Genomic DNA, 16423 nt, shown 5'->3' on the forward strand with positions numbered 1-16423 from the left:
GGCTCCGGATGCGCAGGCTCAGCGGCCATGGCTCACGGGCCCAGCCGCTCCGCGGCATGCGGGATCCTCCCAGACCAGGGCACGAACCCGTGTCCCCTGCATTGGCAGCTGTACTCTCAACCACTGCACCACCAGGAAAGCCCCTATTTTGTTTTGTTTTGTTTTGTTTTTTATTTATTTTTGGCTGTGTTGGGTCTTCACTGCTGTGCGTGGGCTTTCTAGTTGCAGCGAGCAGGGACTACTCTTCATTGTGGTGTGCGGGCTTCTCATCGCGGTGGCTTTTCTTGTTGCAGAGCATGGGCTCTAGGCGCGTGGGCTTCAGTAGTTGTGGCATGCAGGCTATAGGGCACAGGCTCAGTAGTTGTGGAACACGGGCTTAGTTGCTCCACGGTGTGGGGCATCTTCCCAGACCAGGGCTCAAACCTGTGTCCCCTGCATTGGCAGGTGGATTCTTAACCACTGTGCCACCAGGGAAGTCCCATGGTTTATGGTTTTTTGAACATGTTTTCTGTGCCCCATCTGTGCCCTCCCTGTTAGCCCCTGCCAGTGATCCCTTTACATTAATAAAGAGGAATTTCAGGAAGTCGTGGGCTTTATTTTGACAATTCCCCTGTCGAATTATTATATATATAACATTATGTATTAATGGTATTTTCTCCTCTTCATTTGTCAGTTCACCGAAAAACTCAGGAAGGTTCAGCGATTGAGATGACTCCAATTGAAGCAGATTTCTCCTGGCAAAAGAAGATGACACAACTTGAGATGGAAATTCAGGAGGCATTTTTGCGCTTTATGGCATCCATTTTAAAAGGATACAGAACATATCTCAGACCAATCACAGAGGCTCCTTCAAATAAAGCCACAGCTGCTGATTCATTGTTTGACCGACAGGGTGAGTGGCATTGAAAATATAAATACTTTTTATTGAAATGAAAAAAATTTCTGTTTGGTAGTGCTACCAAATATAGTGCTACTATATAAATTCTTAGGAATTCATATTAAAATATGATGGTCTTCTGTGTATTTGTAATCTAGCTCTATGAATAGAATTTATTTTAATTTTTATACCCCATTTTTTTCCTGAGAAATCTGAAACTGGAGGTGTTTAATTATGAAATGTCAAAGATGTTGCTGACATTTATAGTACTGTAATCAGTTATCTTAGTAGAATAAAGCTGGTGGTTTGTTTTTAGGTGTTTTCTCCACTTTGCATGATGCTTGACTTTATACGCTCTGGGCTTTACAGTATTCTCTAATAAAGAGTTTTTGGAATAAAGCCACCAGTTGTTTTAAATTTTTGAAAAATACAGCCTTGTTCCAGGGGAAAACACCATACTCATTCGTTTTAGTATTTGTTATTTTCGGGAATTATGAAAATTTTTGTTGTTATTCAGCAGCTCTTATATATGTAGTGGCAACCTTACGGATACATCAGTATTCATATGATAATTATTTTACATAGCTGTAATTTGACCCTGCAGTTATTATTTTTTAATCTGTATTTTCCTAATAGTCCTTTTGTCTTTTCTCATTTCTGCTTTGGGACAACTTATCTCTCAAATATTTAGTCGCCATTTGCCAAACCCCACTAGTTATTATGTAGGGATATAAAGAAGTATAACATCCAGCTCCATGGGATACCCAGTGGAAAATGATCTAACGTGTTTTTAAAAATAGAGCAAGTACTCAAGAAAACAGATTTTACATAATCATTCAGTGAGAGGACATAAAAATTCAGAAAAAGGGAACATTCTTCCAAATGAGTGTTTTGGAAGACTTCATGGAAGAAGAGCATGACTTTAAAGAATGGGTAGAATTTATAAATGGAGATGAGCAAGAAAGACTTTCTAAAAAACACTAGACATTAAAAGTCAAATCTGAATTAGAATTTCCACTTTGCTATTTATGAAGCCTTCCTGGGGTTCTGTTTTGTCATTAATAAAATGAGGATGATACCTAATTCACGCACAATTGTGAAGATTAGATGAGAAAATGTATGTGAAGCAACTAGAAAAAGTACTTTACAATACTCATGATAACAGTATTATTGCTAGTGGTAATAATGAAGTGGAAGGAAGCTCAAGAACAAAAGCACAAGGCATGTGTATTAGTTTGCCAGGGCTGCCATAACAAAATGCCATTGATTGGCCGGCTTAAACCAGCGCTCCCCCACCTTTTTGGCACCAGAGACCAGTTTCGTGGAAGACAGTTTTTCCATGGACGGGGTGGGGTGGGGGGGATGGTTCAGGTGGTAATGCCAGCGATGGGGAGTGATGGGGAGCGGCAGATGAAGCTTCGGTCACTCGCTTGCTGCTCACCTCCTGCCGTGTGGCCCCATTCCTAACAGGCTGTGGACCGATACTGGTCCATGTCCCGGGGATTGGGGACCCCTGGCTTAAACAACAGAAAATTGTTTTTGTTTTTGTTTTTCAGGATTCTGGAGGCTAGAGATCTGAGATCAGTGTGTAGCTAGGATTGGATTCCTCTGAGGCCTCTCTCCTTGACTCGTAGATGGCTGTCTTCTCCCTGTATCTTCACATAGACTTCCTTCTGTGTGAATCTGTATCTAAATGTTCTTGTCTCTTAAGGACACCACCCATATTAGATTAGAGCCCACCCTAGTTTATTTACTTAAGTTTGACTTAATTACTTCTTTAAAGGCCATATCTGCAAATACAGTCACACTTTGAAATCCCGGGAGTTAGGACTTCAACATAAGAATTTTGGGGTGACACAGTTCAGCCCATAATGGCATGTTCGGGAAAAAAGTTTTAATGGTACAATTTGACCAAGTGAGGAGCTTTAGAGGTGTTGTGGAAGATAAAGCAGAAAATAAGATTAGAGCTCGGATTATGAGTAGTCTTAAATGCCAGACTAAGAATATGGAGTTTTTCTAATGGACAGTAGTGGGTCACTAATTCATTCTCTGTCATTCTAAGTAGAAGAGAGGCATTACTAATGGAATTTAGAAAGATTTTTTTTTTTGGGGGGTTTTTTTTTTTTTGTGTGTGTGTTATGCGGGCCTCTCACTGCTGTGGCCTCTCCCGTTGTGGAGCACAGGCTCCGGATGTGCAGGCTCAGCAGCCATGGCTCACGGGCCCAGCCGCTCCGCGGCACGCGGGATCCTCCCGTACCGGGGCACAAACCCACGTCCCCTGCATCGGCAGGCGGACTCTCAACCACTGCGCCACCAGGGAAGCCCCAGAAAGATATTTAACTAGTGTCTGAGACCTAAGGTTTTTGTTAACAGGGTAGCATTTGGTCTAACAAGGGATATATACATTTGACAATAAAATAACACATTTTACTGAGTGGGTTGTAAAGGAAAGTATTGGTTACAGTAAGAGAGCTAGGTCAGGGGAAAGGTTCCCTGAAGAAGTAACAGTTAAGCTTGGGCCTGAAAAAAGAATAGGATTTAGCTGTGGGTTTTGGGTTAACTTTTTTTTAGGGATACTTTAACAAACATGTATAAAAGTAGGGAGAATAACGTAGCTACCTTCCAACTTCAGCAGTAGTAGCAATCTACATTCTGTTGTTTTAGTTTCATCTATGTTTATTTTACTCTTCCTTTGTCCTTTTCTCCTCCCCTCCTCCACCCCTCCCTTTCTTTCTAAATTCCAAGTAGGACATCATTTCACCCATAAACTGTGTTTAGAATTTCCTGAAGTTACATGTGTTTTTATCTGATTGTATCCCCATGGTGTTATTTAACATTTTTTTCATCTATATTTCCTGTAAACTTCTGGTTGGAATAAGAGCCACATTGTTCAAAAGAAATATAATGGGAGCCACATATATAATTTAAGATTTTCTAGTAGACACAGTTTTTTAAAAAGCAGTAGGGGAAGTTAATTTTAATAATATGTTTTCTCTAACTTAATACATCCAAAATGTATCACCTCAACATGTAATCAAATTGTAAAAATTTTAATGAAATATTTTACATTCTTTTTCCATACTAAGACTTTGAAATTGGTGTGTGTTTTATACTTATAGCACATCTCAGTTTGGACCAGCCACATTTTTTTTTCCTGAACCTTCACCTCTGGGTATAAATCATTAATAATGGCATGGACTCAGAAGTCAGATTGTTCAAATTCCAGCTCCACAGCTTAATAGTGATGTGGCTTTGGGTATGTGGTTCATTAAAGACCAGCCACATTTTAATTGCTGAATCGCCACATGTGTGTAGTGGTTAGTGAATTAAGCAGTACTGAGCTAGAGCTTGATTATATTCAGGTTCAGTTTTCTTGGCAAGTGGTGCTAAAACACATGATGCTCACTACTTACTGCAAGTCTGGCTGTGTCCCATTTTTAGTGCTCCCAAGATTGATCCATGGGTTCAAGTTTTGTCAGCCTCATCCATTCATTATATTGATAGTTTCCCCACCAGCCTTTCATTAATTGTATTAGCAGCCTTTGCTGATCATTGCCTAGATCCATTAGAAGAAGAAGAAAAGACTTTTTCTTACCACTTGTCAAGAATAATTTATTTCTATTTTATTGAAGTCTTTCTCAACTAATTAATACCTCAAGGGGATGTAGTAAGGACCACAGCATGTGGAATGTCCTGAAGCATCATAGAAAGAAAGGCTGGAGGGGAAAGTGGCTCAAAAACAATGCTTGAAATGGTGGGTGTGAGCCAGATCATGTTGGATCTTTTAGGACTAATGAAGGGTTTCCGTCTTTATTCCAAGAGTAATTGCAAGTTAGTGAGGGATATTTAAGTAGGTAATAGGATCAGGTTTGCATTTTTAAAAGATCATGTTTAATGTTAAAAAAAAATCTCTTTGGCTTCTCTGCAGATTGAATTGGGGGCATCCAAAGTATGGATCTACTTATTAGTTGGTTAGTGCATTGGTCCAAGTGATCAGTGGAAGTGACCTGGATTAGTTGGTAGTATGAATAGAAGAGTGATTTTTAGGAGGTAGACTGAATAGAACTTGGCAATTGAATATGGGATGTAAGATAGAGGGAGATGTCGAGAACAACTTTGAGATTCTTGTCTTTAACCACAGAGTGGATGCTTGTGCCCTTTATTGAGAAGGGAAACAGCAGAAAAGGGAAGGATCTAATTATTTGTTAAGGAAAAGATTTTTTATTTTATTTATTTGTTAAAGTGTAACTGATGTGCAGTATTTATATGTTACAGGTGTACAGCATAGTGATTCACAATTTTTAAAGGTTATACTCCATTTATAGTTATTATAAAATATTGTCTATGTTCCCTGTGTTGTATGTCCTCGTAGCTTATTTTATGCATAATAGTTTGTACCTCTTAATCCCCTACCCCTATCTAACCCTTCCCCCCTTCCCTCTCCCCACTTGTAACCACTAGTTTATTTTCTGTATCTGTGAGTCTGTTTCTTTTTTATTATATTTACTAATTTGGTTCACCTTCTAGATTTCATATAAAAGTGATAACATAGAGTATTTTTCTGTGTCTGACATTTCACTAAGCATTATACTCATCCATGTTGTTGCAAATGGCAGAATTTCATTCTTCTTTATGGATGAATAATATTCCATTGTGTATATATATATATAGCACAACTTATTTATCCATTCATCTCTCGACCAGTTAGGTCTTGGCTATTGTAAATAGTGCTGCTATGAACATTGAGGTGCATATATCTTTTTGAATTAGTGTTCTTGTTTTTTCCATATACATACCCTGGAGTGGAATTGCTGGATCATGTGGTTTCTCATAGTTTTTTGAGAATCCTCCATACTGTTTTCCATAGTGGCAGCAACAATTTACATTTCCACCAACAGTGCACGAGGGTTCCCTTTTCTCCACACCCTCACCAACATTTGTTATTTGTGTTCTTTTCGATGATAGCCATTTTGACAGGTGTGAGGTTATGTCTCATTGTGGTTTTGATTTGTATTTCTCTGATGATTAATGATGTTGCACATCTTTTCATGTGCCTGTTGGCCCTCTGAATGTCCTCTTTGGAAAATTGTCTAAGGAAAGGTTTTTTAAAATGAGAGAGACTTGAATATACTGGTTACTAGCTAATAGAGAGGGAGTATTGTCCAGAGAACACTGAAAGGCCTGGAATCCCAGGCTTATGTGGTGGGCTTGGCCTTAGATAGGAGGAGGGTCACACTCATTGTAAAACAAAGTAAGGAATAAATGATAGCTGCAGAAAGAGTCATAGATTTTATAGTGAGATAATGAAGGTAGTTCTCATTTAATTATTTTCATTTTCTCTGCAATATAAAGTATTATTATTCAGGGATGAGGGAGAGAACATGGAGGGAGAGTATTTAAACATTGGAAATAACTGTGAAAACACGGGTAAAGGGCAATTCAGACTCCAGAAATGTAGTGGGGTTGCTGGTCAGGGATGAAGGTATAAGCGGTTCTGATCCACCTGGTTATGTAACGGCGCCTCCTCCCAACCACAGCTTGTGCTCAGCCACACTGGCGCAGATTCAGAGAAAGCAGGCAGTACATTGCTCCAGGGCTAGGTCATACTAGATGAGTTTGACAAAAAGGCGTAAAAATTGAGAGTGTTGACAAGAAAGTAATTGAAATGATGTACACAGACATGGAATCAATATTTGAGAGAGAGAGACGTGAAGATAGGAGGGTGTACATAGAACGATCTTCTTCCTTACCCCATCCCCCACACAAAAGGCTTGGTAGGAAGAACTTAAGCATACCACCTAGACAGAGGTAATGGTCAGGGAGTAATATGTAAATTAGAGATTTGGGAGGCAGAGCTGTTTACAGGTCTACCAAGAAAAGTCCAGGGAGTGTGTAACTATGTGTAGAAGTTGGTGATTGAGGTGGAATAGACCACAGGTCATTGAAAGTTAAGGAATTAAAAACTCATTAAAATGTTGGATGGTTGGTCTTTATGGGTGTTGAAGAATGATGATGGTAGGAGTTGGAGAGAAGACTTTGAATTAGGTGCCCTGATCTTCAGTGAATGAAGGAGAGGGTGTCCCTGTAGTCACTAGGTGCCTACAGTTAGTAGGGGAATGGGTGGAATAATAGCCAGATGAGCAGAGATTTTTACAAGATGATACAGAAATAATTGTGTGGTGGCATTGCAGAGGAAGGACTTGACCCTTCCTGCTTGTGAGTATGCAGAGTATCAGAAGTTTCTACTTGAGAGCTGTAGGGCTAGAGGCTCCTTATAGGAGATGCAGATTTCAGTGAAAAGGTTAATGGTATAAGTTAAGGATTTTTGAGGTTGAATCAGGCAGAAGGGACTGTGGTCCCTTAATATATATATTATAGAAGATATCTATTTCCTGTAATATATATATTTCTTTCTCTTTCCCTTTGTGTATATATATATATAATATAAAGAGAAAATAATATGGCTATATACAAGTTTAAAATAATTAATATAACATCTAGTTCCACTTTAAAATCTGAATTTAATTCTAATTTTATTTTCTTCAGGATTTTTAAAAAGTCGAGATCGTGCCTATACAAAATTCTACACCCTTTTAACCAAAACACAGATTTTTATTCGTTTCATTGAAGAATGTAGTTTTGTAAGTGATAAAGATACTGGATTGGCTTTTTTTGATGACTGCATAGAAAAGGTAAAAGTTTGTCCTATATGTCAGTATTAAGGAAAAAATTTAACAGTTTGTTTACCTTTATAATCATCATTGTTATTATTAGCCCAAATGACCTGAGGAAGGCATTATAGGTGGTGTGTGTGTGTGTGTGTGTGTGTGTGTGTGTGTGTGTGTGTGTGCGCGCGTGTACACATGCGAGTGTCCGATTCTGGGCTTAATGTAAGAATTATTTTCCTTTGTGGCATCTAGTACTGCCATACATAGCTAATTTTTCTCTTTGAATCTCACTTTGGTTTTGTATTAAGTACTAAGAACATTTCATTGAAGCTCCTAAATTTTTTTTTTTTACGTGAATAAGATAAGATTTAGTAGTTCATTAAAAAAGTTTAGTTTTAGGAATTCCCTGGCAGTCCAGTGGTTAAGACTCCATGCCTTCACTGCTGAAGGCCTGGGTTCGATCCCTGTTCAGGGAACTGTGATTCCACAAGCCGTGCAGTGCAGCCAAAAAAAAAATCAAAAACAAAAAACGAACAAAACAAAAAGAAAGTTTAGCTCTATGGGTAATGGAAGTCCTGTGTTAAGTCCTGTGTTCTTTTGTTTTAATGTTTTTCCAAATACTTTTGCTAGTATATTTCTTTTGTCCTAATGGAAGCTATTTGGAAATACGTTAAAATTTTTTTTTTTTCCTGGTTCGCGGGCTTCTCACTGTTGTGGCCTCTCCCGTTGCGGAGCACAGGCTCTGGACGTGCAGGCTCAGCGGCCATGGCTCACGGGCCCAGCCGCTCCGCAGCATGTGGGATCTTCCCAGACCGGGGCAAGAACCCGCGTCCCCTGCGTCGGCAGGCGGACTCTCAACCACTGCGCCACCAGGGAAGCCCACTTTTTATTTTTATGTTTTTCTTTGTTGTATGCGGGCCTCTCACTGCTGCGGCCTCTCCTGCTGCGGAGCACAGGCTCCGGACGCGCAGGCCCAGCGGCCATGGCTCACGGGCCTAGCCGCTCTGCGGCATGTGGGATCTTCCTGGACCGGGGCACGAACCCGTGTCCCCTGCATCGGCAGGCGGACTCTCAACCACTGCGCCACCAGAGAAGCTCCGGAAATATGTTAAATTTTAAAGCTTTACTCACCCATCGTAAGGAAGTTTAAGTTGATTTTTGACAGTTGAAACTCACATATTTTTTCTCATTTTTTAATAGAGCTCTTATTTTTGCTAAGTGGGTCTTGGGGCTGATTGTTTATGCAAACTCTATATTATATAAAGTTGGAGATTTTATCCAAAAAAGGTAGAATATTATGATGTAATTTTTATAGGCTCCTAATTATTCCTGTATCTTAGAAGACTTGAATAATTTTCTCGCATTATATCCATGTGATCTAAAACTCCAGGGATATGATTAAAACTTTTCAACGTTTTTGTTTACTTAAATATTGATAGTCCATTATCATTCAGTTAGAGAGAAGCTTAGATAATATCAATCAGTAATGCAGGGGTTTAGTAATAATGAAATTTTTGATTTGAGAAGCCGGGTTCTCCTTGTGATTGCCCATCTTTTGCTGCTTCTTTTTTTAAAAAATTAATTAATTTTTTATACAGCCGGTTCTTATTAGTTATCTGTTTTACACATATTAGTATATATATATATATATGTCAATCCCAATCTCCCGATTCATCCCACCCCCTCCCCATCTTTTGCTTCTCTCTTAATAGCCGTAAGAGAAATATTATATTTTTATATTTTAGCCTAGTACTATGGAGCCTAGTAGCCTAGTAAAAGGATAGTTTTTTAAATAATAATTTAAGATAATCTCTATTAAATTCAGAGGAGACACTTTCACTAAGAATTTTTTTCTTTTTTTCTAGTTGTTTCCTGATAAAGGCACAGAGAAAACAGATAAGGTATTTTTTCTTAAAGTTTTAACGTTTCAGAATCACGTCTTGCTTATATGCAAATTAATTGGAGGAAATAATTATTTTTAGGTTGATTTTGATTCAGCAGAAGACACCAAATTGATAGAGCTAGATGACTCACAGAAAAGTGAGCATACTGTGTTCATAATGCCACCCGAGCCACCGCCTGATGATGGGAAGGATCTGTCACCAAAGTACAGGTAACAGGAATTTTTTTAAACATTTGGGCACAGCTTTAATAATTTGATCTTTTGTGATTATTAGTAGATATGTTGTCTAGTAATCATTTGTGAAGGTCATTTTCAAAATGTATTTAGTGAACTAATGGAGATGAACATTTTATGGAGATATCACCAGGTGTTGTAATTTAAGAATTGGACAGCCCCGTTGGAAGGGAAACCAGATGTTTATCACTGTTAACCTAAACATTTACCATATTTTAATCTTTAAAAATTTCATTTCTGAAGAAGAAAAAATTTACTTTTGTGAGGTTCCCCCCTCCCTTTGGGGGATTTTGTTGTCAATATAAGGACTGTGAAATTCTTATGCATTAGTAATATATCAGAGAAAACTTAAAAGTAGAGGGCCAGGAATCATTCTTTATTAAAATAAACTTATAGGATTTGAATGGGAGTCTTTTAAGAAATTAAAATGTTTGATTGTTTATTATTATGATCATTTGAATACCATTTAATAGGTTTAGAAAATCAAACAAAAAAACTAGCACATCGTTTTAGCACCAATACTTAATGTCTGTTAACAATTATATGTATATCTTTTTTGTCTTTTTGTACATAAATTTGCATTTACTATACTTAAAACAACTATTAGTTCATCTTGCGCATATTCTTTGTGACATGTGTTTGCCTTTAATGGTCTGAACATTTTTCCATGCCAATATATATTTTTGTGCCATTCATTTTAAATAACCACATTGCATGCATTTATTGTGATTTGTTAAACTAGTCTCCTGTGGATTTATTTATAGTTCTTTGCTATCTCTACCTTTGTGTGTATACACAGTTATTTTCTTTGGCTGTATTCATAAAAGAATTTCTGGGGCAAAGGGAATATAAAATAAGTGTTTTCCAAAAATATAGAATTAATGTATAATCTCACCAGGACTCCATAAGAATGAAAAATGTATACCTGAGATTGAGTGGTTTAATTAAGTACTATTTTGATTGCATGTTAATTATAGAACTCTTTTTTAATTTGGCTTTGATCATTATACATTGGAATGCAGATATTGACAAATAAGTAAATCAAATAGGAAAGGCAATATATTTCAGAAGAAGATTGGCCAAAGGAAATAACTAGGCAATTTCTGAGAAGAAATCCCAATAGTTGATAATATGGAAGTATGTTAAGCTTTTCTAGTATTTAAAGAAATGCAAACCAGGTGAGTAGTAGAAGCATTTTTAATCTATCAGCTTGAGAATAGGCTATCCTTCTAGTTAGAGTGTATGTAAGTATAACCTCTCTGGAAGTAATTTGATGGTGATAATTTTTATTTTCTTGATAAATATTTACCATAGAAAACTCTGTTATTGGGCATTATTCTAAGAAATTAAGTAAAAGTATTCACATAGATAAATGTACAAAGATACTTAATTGCAGAAATTGAGAAATAACTTAAAAATGTCCAACAGTAAAGAATTGGTTAAATTTTGGCACATCCCTAATATAAAAATATTCGGGATTTTTTCCTTGTAACTGTGAATGCAAGGTACTTTTATAAAGAAAAACAAAATTACAAAGTATACTAAAAGTTATCTTTTAATATAAATTATCATTGAACACATGGGTCCTGTTGAAAGGACCCTTCTTCTGTCAAGATGTCAGGGTTTTCTGTGTTCTAGGGATTGATTGAAAATAATAGGATGCAGCGGAGCCAAAGTTTCCATGTAGATAGTCTATGTATCTTATAATTGCATCATATTATATTTTTGAAAAAAAAAATTTCTATACAGGGATTTTGGAAAATAATATTGGGTACTTTTGAGGTTTAGTAATATTCACCTAAATTCTGGCATAATATTAAGAGTTAATGTACTTTAAATCAGCAGTTCTATTTTTGCTTTTTATTTTAGTTACAAATACTTTCCAAGACTGGACCTTAAGCTTTTTGACAGACCACAGGAGTTGAAACTTTGTTTTAGTAGACACCCTACTGGGAGTAGCATTACAAACAGTCCAGCTCTCATGGCTAAGAGAACTAAACAGGTCAGATATTCTTTATCTAATTTAAAATGTAAACTATGTATATGTGATATGCAGCTCATAGTTTAGACTTGTCACCCACAGCAGTCATTTGAAGACCCACTATGGTTGTTAATGAATTAAAGTCGATTTCTTGCAACCCTACTTATAATATTGAGGCTGAAGTTTTTGAATGCTTATGTTTATGTTCTAAGAGAACCTTGGGAACTAAATACACTTAAAAAAACTTTATTGGAACATAATTCATATACCATACAATTCACTTGTTTAAGTATACTCACTGGCTTTTAGGATCTTCACAGGGTTGTGCAGCCACCATCACAATCAATTATAGAACATTTTCATAACCCTAAAAAGAAAGCCCGTACCCTTTAGCTGTTAACCCCCCAGTTCCTCCATCTTCCACAGCCCCAGGCAATCACTAATCTATTTTCTGTGTCTATAGTTTTGCCTGTTCTGCGCATTTCATAAAAATGGAATTGTACACATGTGGCATTTTGTGACTGGCTTCTTTCACTTAGCCTAATGTTTTTAAGGTTCATCTGTGTTGTAGAATGTATCAGTATTTCATGTATTTTTATTGCTGAATGATATTCCATTGTGTAGAATATTTTATTTATCCATTTATGTACATGTGGGTGGTTCCTACTTTTCGGCTGTTATGCATAGTACTGCTGTAGACATTTGTGTACAAGTGTTTGTGTGGTTATATGTTTTCATTTCTTTGGGTTATATGCCTAAAGTAGAATTGCTGTGTCATATAGTAACTCTGTGTTTAACCTTCTGAGAACTTATCAGACTGTTTTCCAAAGTGGGTACACCATTTAAAATTCCCACCAGCAGTCGGAATTTTACCACATCCTTGTTAATTCTTGTTATCTTCTGTCTTTTTGATTATAGCCATCCTAACGTATATGAAGTGGTATCTCATTGTGATTTTGATTTTTCCTCATGGTTAATGTAAATATATTTTCTACTGAATATTACATTCTAAGGGGAGTTAACTTAGGACAACCTAGACATCTTGTTTTAATACTATATCTGATTTAGGTATAAAGAGTTAAACTATGGTTAGGTGTGAGTTAAAATTGAACATCCTTTATACATATACTGATATTTTGGGGGTCTACAAAACATGGAAAATTTCAGAATGAAATTCTTAGTTCAGGTTTTACCAATTCATGCACAGTCCCTCAAATCCTAGGGGTAACCTGAGGTGATCCTTAATCCCATATAGTACACAATTCTCTCAGTGTTGTCTGAGGGGAATTTTTTTTTTTTAACCATTATCAGCTTAATAAAGGCAAGTTTTTTTAATGTGACAATTTTGCTACTACATCTTTAAATCTCATTTTCACCAGAATTTTTTTTCCAGGCAAGTCTCTTGGAAATAGAGCTCATAACAGTATGTTTATTTAGGACACATCCAGCAGAGAGATCTTTAGTGCAAAGCAGACAGTGGCAGTCTGACATGTGTGGAGGGCTCTATGGTTTCTGGGAATAGGTAGAGTTTGATAATGCTCAGCAGGTGACTTTGATACCTTTTTCTCTCTTCCACCTAAATCAGAATGAAAATCAGAACTAGAAAACATGCCATAAAACTGTTAGGTAGGAAGGTCTGTGATCTTTCTCAGACTATGTTGCCTGCAAAGGAATAGGTCTTTTTAACGAATCAGTCAGTGATGGAATTAACACAGAAGATAGAGTGGAAATCTTGGTGGGGAATAGCCTAGGGCATCTTAAACTTTTTATCAGGGGGAAGAGTGAGAAGACTCTGACTTTTCAAGAATGATTCTATAGAACTATAAGCTATAAATGAAATCCCTTTCATTCATCAAACATATGAGTGCCTTCTGTGTGAGGGGCACTTAGTTACCCATTGTATTATAATAATATGAATGATCTCTGCTTTTACGGAGTTTCTAGTCTATTAGGAGACACCTGCTTGCCAAATAGTTAAAATACAGTATAAAGTGCTTCTATAGAAAGAACCATGGGGCACTAAGTAGGAAGCCATTCACAAAAGCAAAACTATGAAATGCTTGATTTTAGAGTCAAATTTTACATTAAATTCCTCTCTTCCTTTTACTTCTCACTTTTCCTGTCATACTAATGAATTTTAGTGAATGTCATGATGTTTTATTTATTCTCTTTCTAGGAGATAAAAACAGCTCAAAAGTTGGCGAAGAGATGTTACACAAATCCACCACAATGGGCCAAGTGTCTCTTCAGTCACTGTTACAGTTTATGGTTTATTTGTCTCCCAGCCTATGTTAGAGTTTCTCATCCTAAGGTCAGAGCACTTCAGCAGGCATATGATGTACTTATTAAGATGAGGAAAACAGATGTGGATCCTCTAGATGAGGCAAGTATAACAAATTGAGTTACTGTTACTAAGATAAATTTTATTTGTATTTTTAAGAAAATTTAGGTCTCAGTTGCTTTCCAGTATCCTCGAATATTTTCATTAAGTAGGAAAGGTAAAATTGTTATCCTGTTTCATAGAGCTAATACTTATTATTTTAAAATACATTTATTTTAAAATTATTGCTTTAAAATGCAGCAGAGGGCTTCCCTGGTGGCGCAGTGGTTGAGAGTCTGCCTGCCGATGCAGGGGACACGGGTTCGTGCCCCGGTCCGGGAGGATCCCACATGCCGCGGAGCGGCTGGGCCCGTGAGCCATGGCCGCTGAGCCTGCGCATCCGGAGCCTGTGCTCCGCAACGGGAGAGGCCACAACAGTGAGAGGCCCGCATACCGCAAAAAAAAAAAATGCAGCAGAGACTGACTTCCTTAGACCAGACTGTTTGCCCTTGATAAATAGAAAAAAATATTGACTTAATTTTATTCTCAAGATAACTTTATTAGGAAGCAAATAGGCCTTTAGTAAGTGGCTCTCCACTTAGGACCTGTGTCCTAGGTGAGTTACATAACCAATCTGTGTTTCAGATTATGTGTCTGAAAATGGAGGTCTGAGTTTCTCAACCTTGGCACTGTTGACATTTTGGCCCACATCATATTTTACTGTGGGGTCCTGTCCTGTACGTGGTAGGATGTTTAGCAGCATCCCTGGCCTCTGTGCACTAGGTGCCAGTAGCTCCGTGCAATCAAAAATGTCTGCAGACATTGCCAGATGTCACCAGGGGGATAAAATTGCCCCACTGAGGTATATGATATTTAGTTCCTATCCTCAAATGGTTAATTTGACAGTTAAATCAGTTAATGTACATAGTGTGCCTAGACGAGTACCTGGCTAATGGTAAGCGCTCAGTGAACAGTGTGCTACATCTCTTAAGCCTGAGAACCATCCTCAGAGATAGGTAGTGGTATTATCCCACTAACGGTTGAAGAAACTGAGTTACTTATTTAGCTCTTCTCGTTGCTGTTTTTCCCTTTAAAAGTTACTTTTGGTGTTAAAATAACTAAAATGATTATTTAGAACCGGATTAGAATTTAAAATGAAGTTGGAATAAAAATTCAGAGTAATGGGTGTTTGGGGAGAAGGAGAGAGCACCAGGTTAGAAGAGAAATGCGATTGAGGAGGGGCACATTATAGGCTTCAGCAATAACTGTAATATTCTCCTCTTATAAAATAAAAAAGATCTGAAACTGAGAAAGCATGTACGTTATTAAGATTTGATAATGCTTGTGAGCACACTAAAACTCATTTTTCTCTAAGTATTATCTGTTTTAAAAAACTTTTCAAATGAAAAGATAAAGTTATAAAACAAGTAAAATATCCATTCTCACATTTGATTACATTTTCTCTCATCTGATGTTAATAAAACTATTTGGAGGGCTTCCCTGGTGGCGCAGTGTTTGGGAGTCCGCCTGCCGATGCAGGGGACATGGGTTCGTGCCCCGGTCCAGGAAGATCCACATGCCACAGAGCGGGTGGGCCCGTGAGCCATGGCCGCTGAGCCTGCGCGTCTGGAGCCTGTGCTCTGCAATGGGAGAGACCGCAGCAGTGAGAGGCCCGCGTACCGCAAAAAAAACTATTTGGAAATTAAAAGTGCTTGATCAGAATTAGTGTTTTGTACCTCATACATTTTAATGTTTTAAAAAACTTATTCTGATAGAGATATATCTAAGATAATATATCTAAGATATATTTTAAGATATGCTTTAACTTTGTGCAAGCACAGAATATTTTTAATGTGCTTTAAAATACGCTCTATGAGAGAGCTAGTATTAATTTTGTTACTGCACTCTAAAGTCAAAGCACAATACTTGATTAAGTTTCTTTGATAAGTTCATAAGACAAATTGCCTGAAAAGTAATCTCCTCTATAGATATTAAGGTTCTAAGGTAGTCTTTGTTACAAGTAATTACATTCTCCTGTTTTCTAACATGAGCAATTATGACTAGTAAGCTAAAAAAGTTTTTTAGACTTTTTTCCCAATAAACACTCTGATAGGAGGCTTAAAAATTTGGAGGTTAATTTGTTGTATTCCTATTTCTAACAAGTTATATTGACAGATTTGTAGTCACCTGAAGTAATTACATCTCTACAACTGGAAGAAAGAAATGTTTCTTTATTTTAAAACTTAAGGATGCATATTTGCTTGGCATATTTGATGCATTTTATTTGTTTATTGATTACACACAGAATAGCACATTAAAATTTTCACAGTATTTTTATGTACATTATTTCCTTTGGTATTCCCAGCAACTCTATGAGGCAGTTATATATTAGCTATATTTTACAAAGAAAGAAATTTGAAACTTAGATGAAATGACACAC

The 16423-nt window shown here is 37.1% G+C and overlaps 1 protein-coding gene across 3 annotated transcripts in view; it reads left to right on the forward strand.

The window, feature by feature from the left end:
• The window catches only part of DENND4C (DENN domain containing 4C), a 132459-nt gene that overhangs the window by 70959 nt on the left and 45077 nt on the right, over nucleotides 1-16423 (forward strand). For all 3 annotated transcript variants that reach the window (XM_032634467.1, XM_032634466.1, XM_032634468.1), the window contains exons 12-17: nucleotides 674-892; nucleotides 7424-7569; nucleotides 9411-9446; nucleotides 9528-9658; nucleotides 11552-11684; nucleotides 13840-14046. In XM_032634467.1, the coding sequence (XP_032490358.1) occupies nucleotides 674-892; nucleotides 7424-7569; nucleotides 9411-9446; nucleotides 9528-9658; nucleotides 11552-11684; nucleotides 13840-14046 (872 nt within the window). The remainder of the gene's footprint in view (nucleotides 1-673; nucleotides 893-7423; nucleotides 7570-9410; nucleotides 9447-9527; nucleotides 9659-11551; nucleotides 11685-13839; nucleotides 14047-16423) is intronic.

The sequence above is a fragment of the Phocoena sinus genome, chromosome 6, assembly GCF_008692025.1.
Source record: "Phocoena sinus isolate mPhoSin1 chromosome 6, mPhoSin1.pri, whole genome shotgun sequence".
In the NCBI taxonomy this organism is placed as follows: Eukaryota; Metazoa; Chordata; class Mammalia; order Artiodactyla; family Phocoenidae; genus Phocoena; species Phocoena sinus.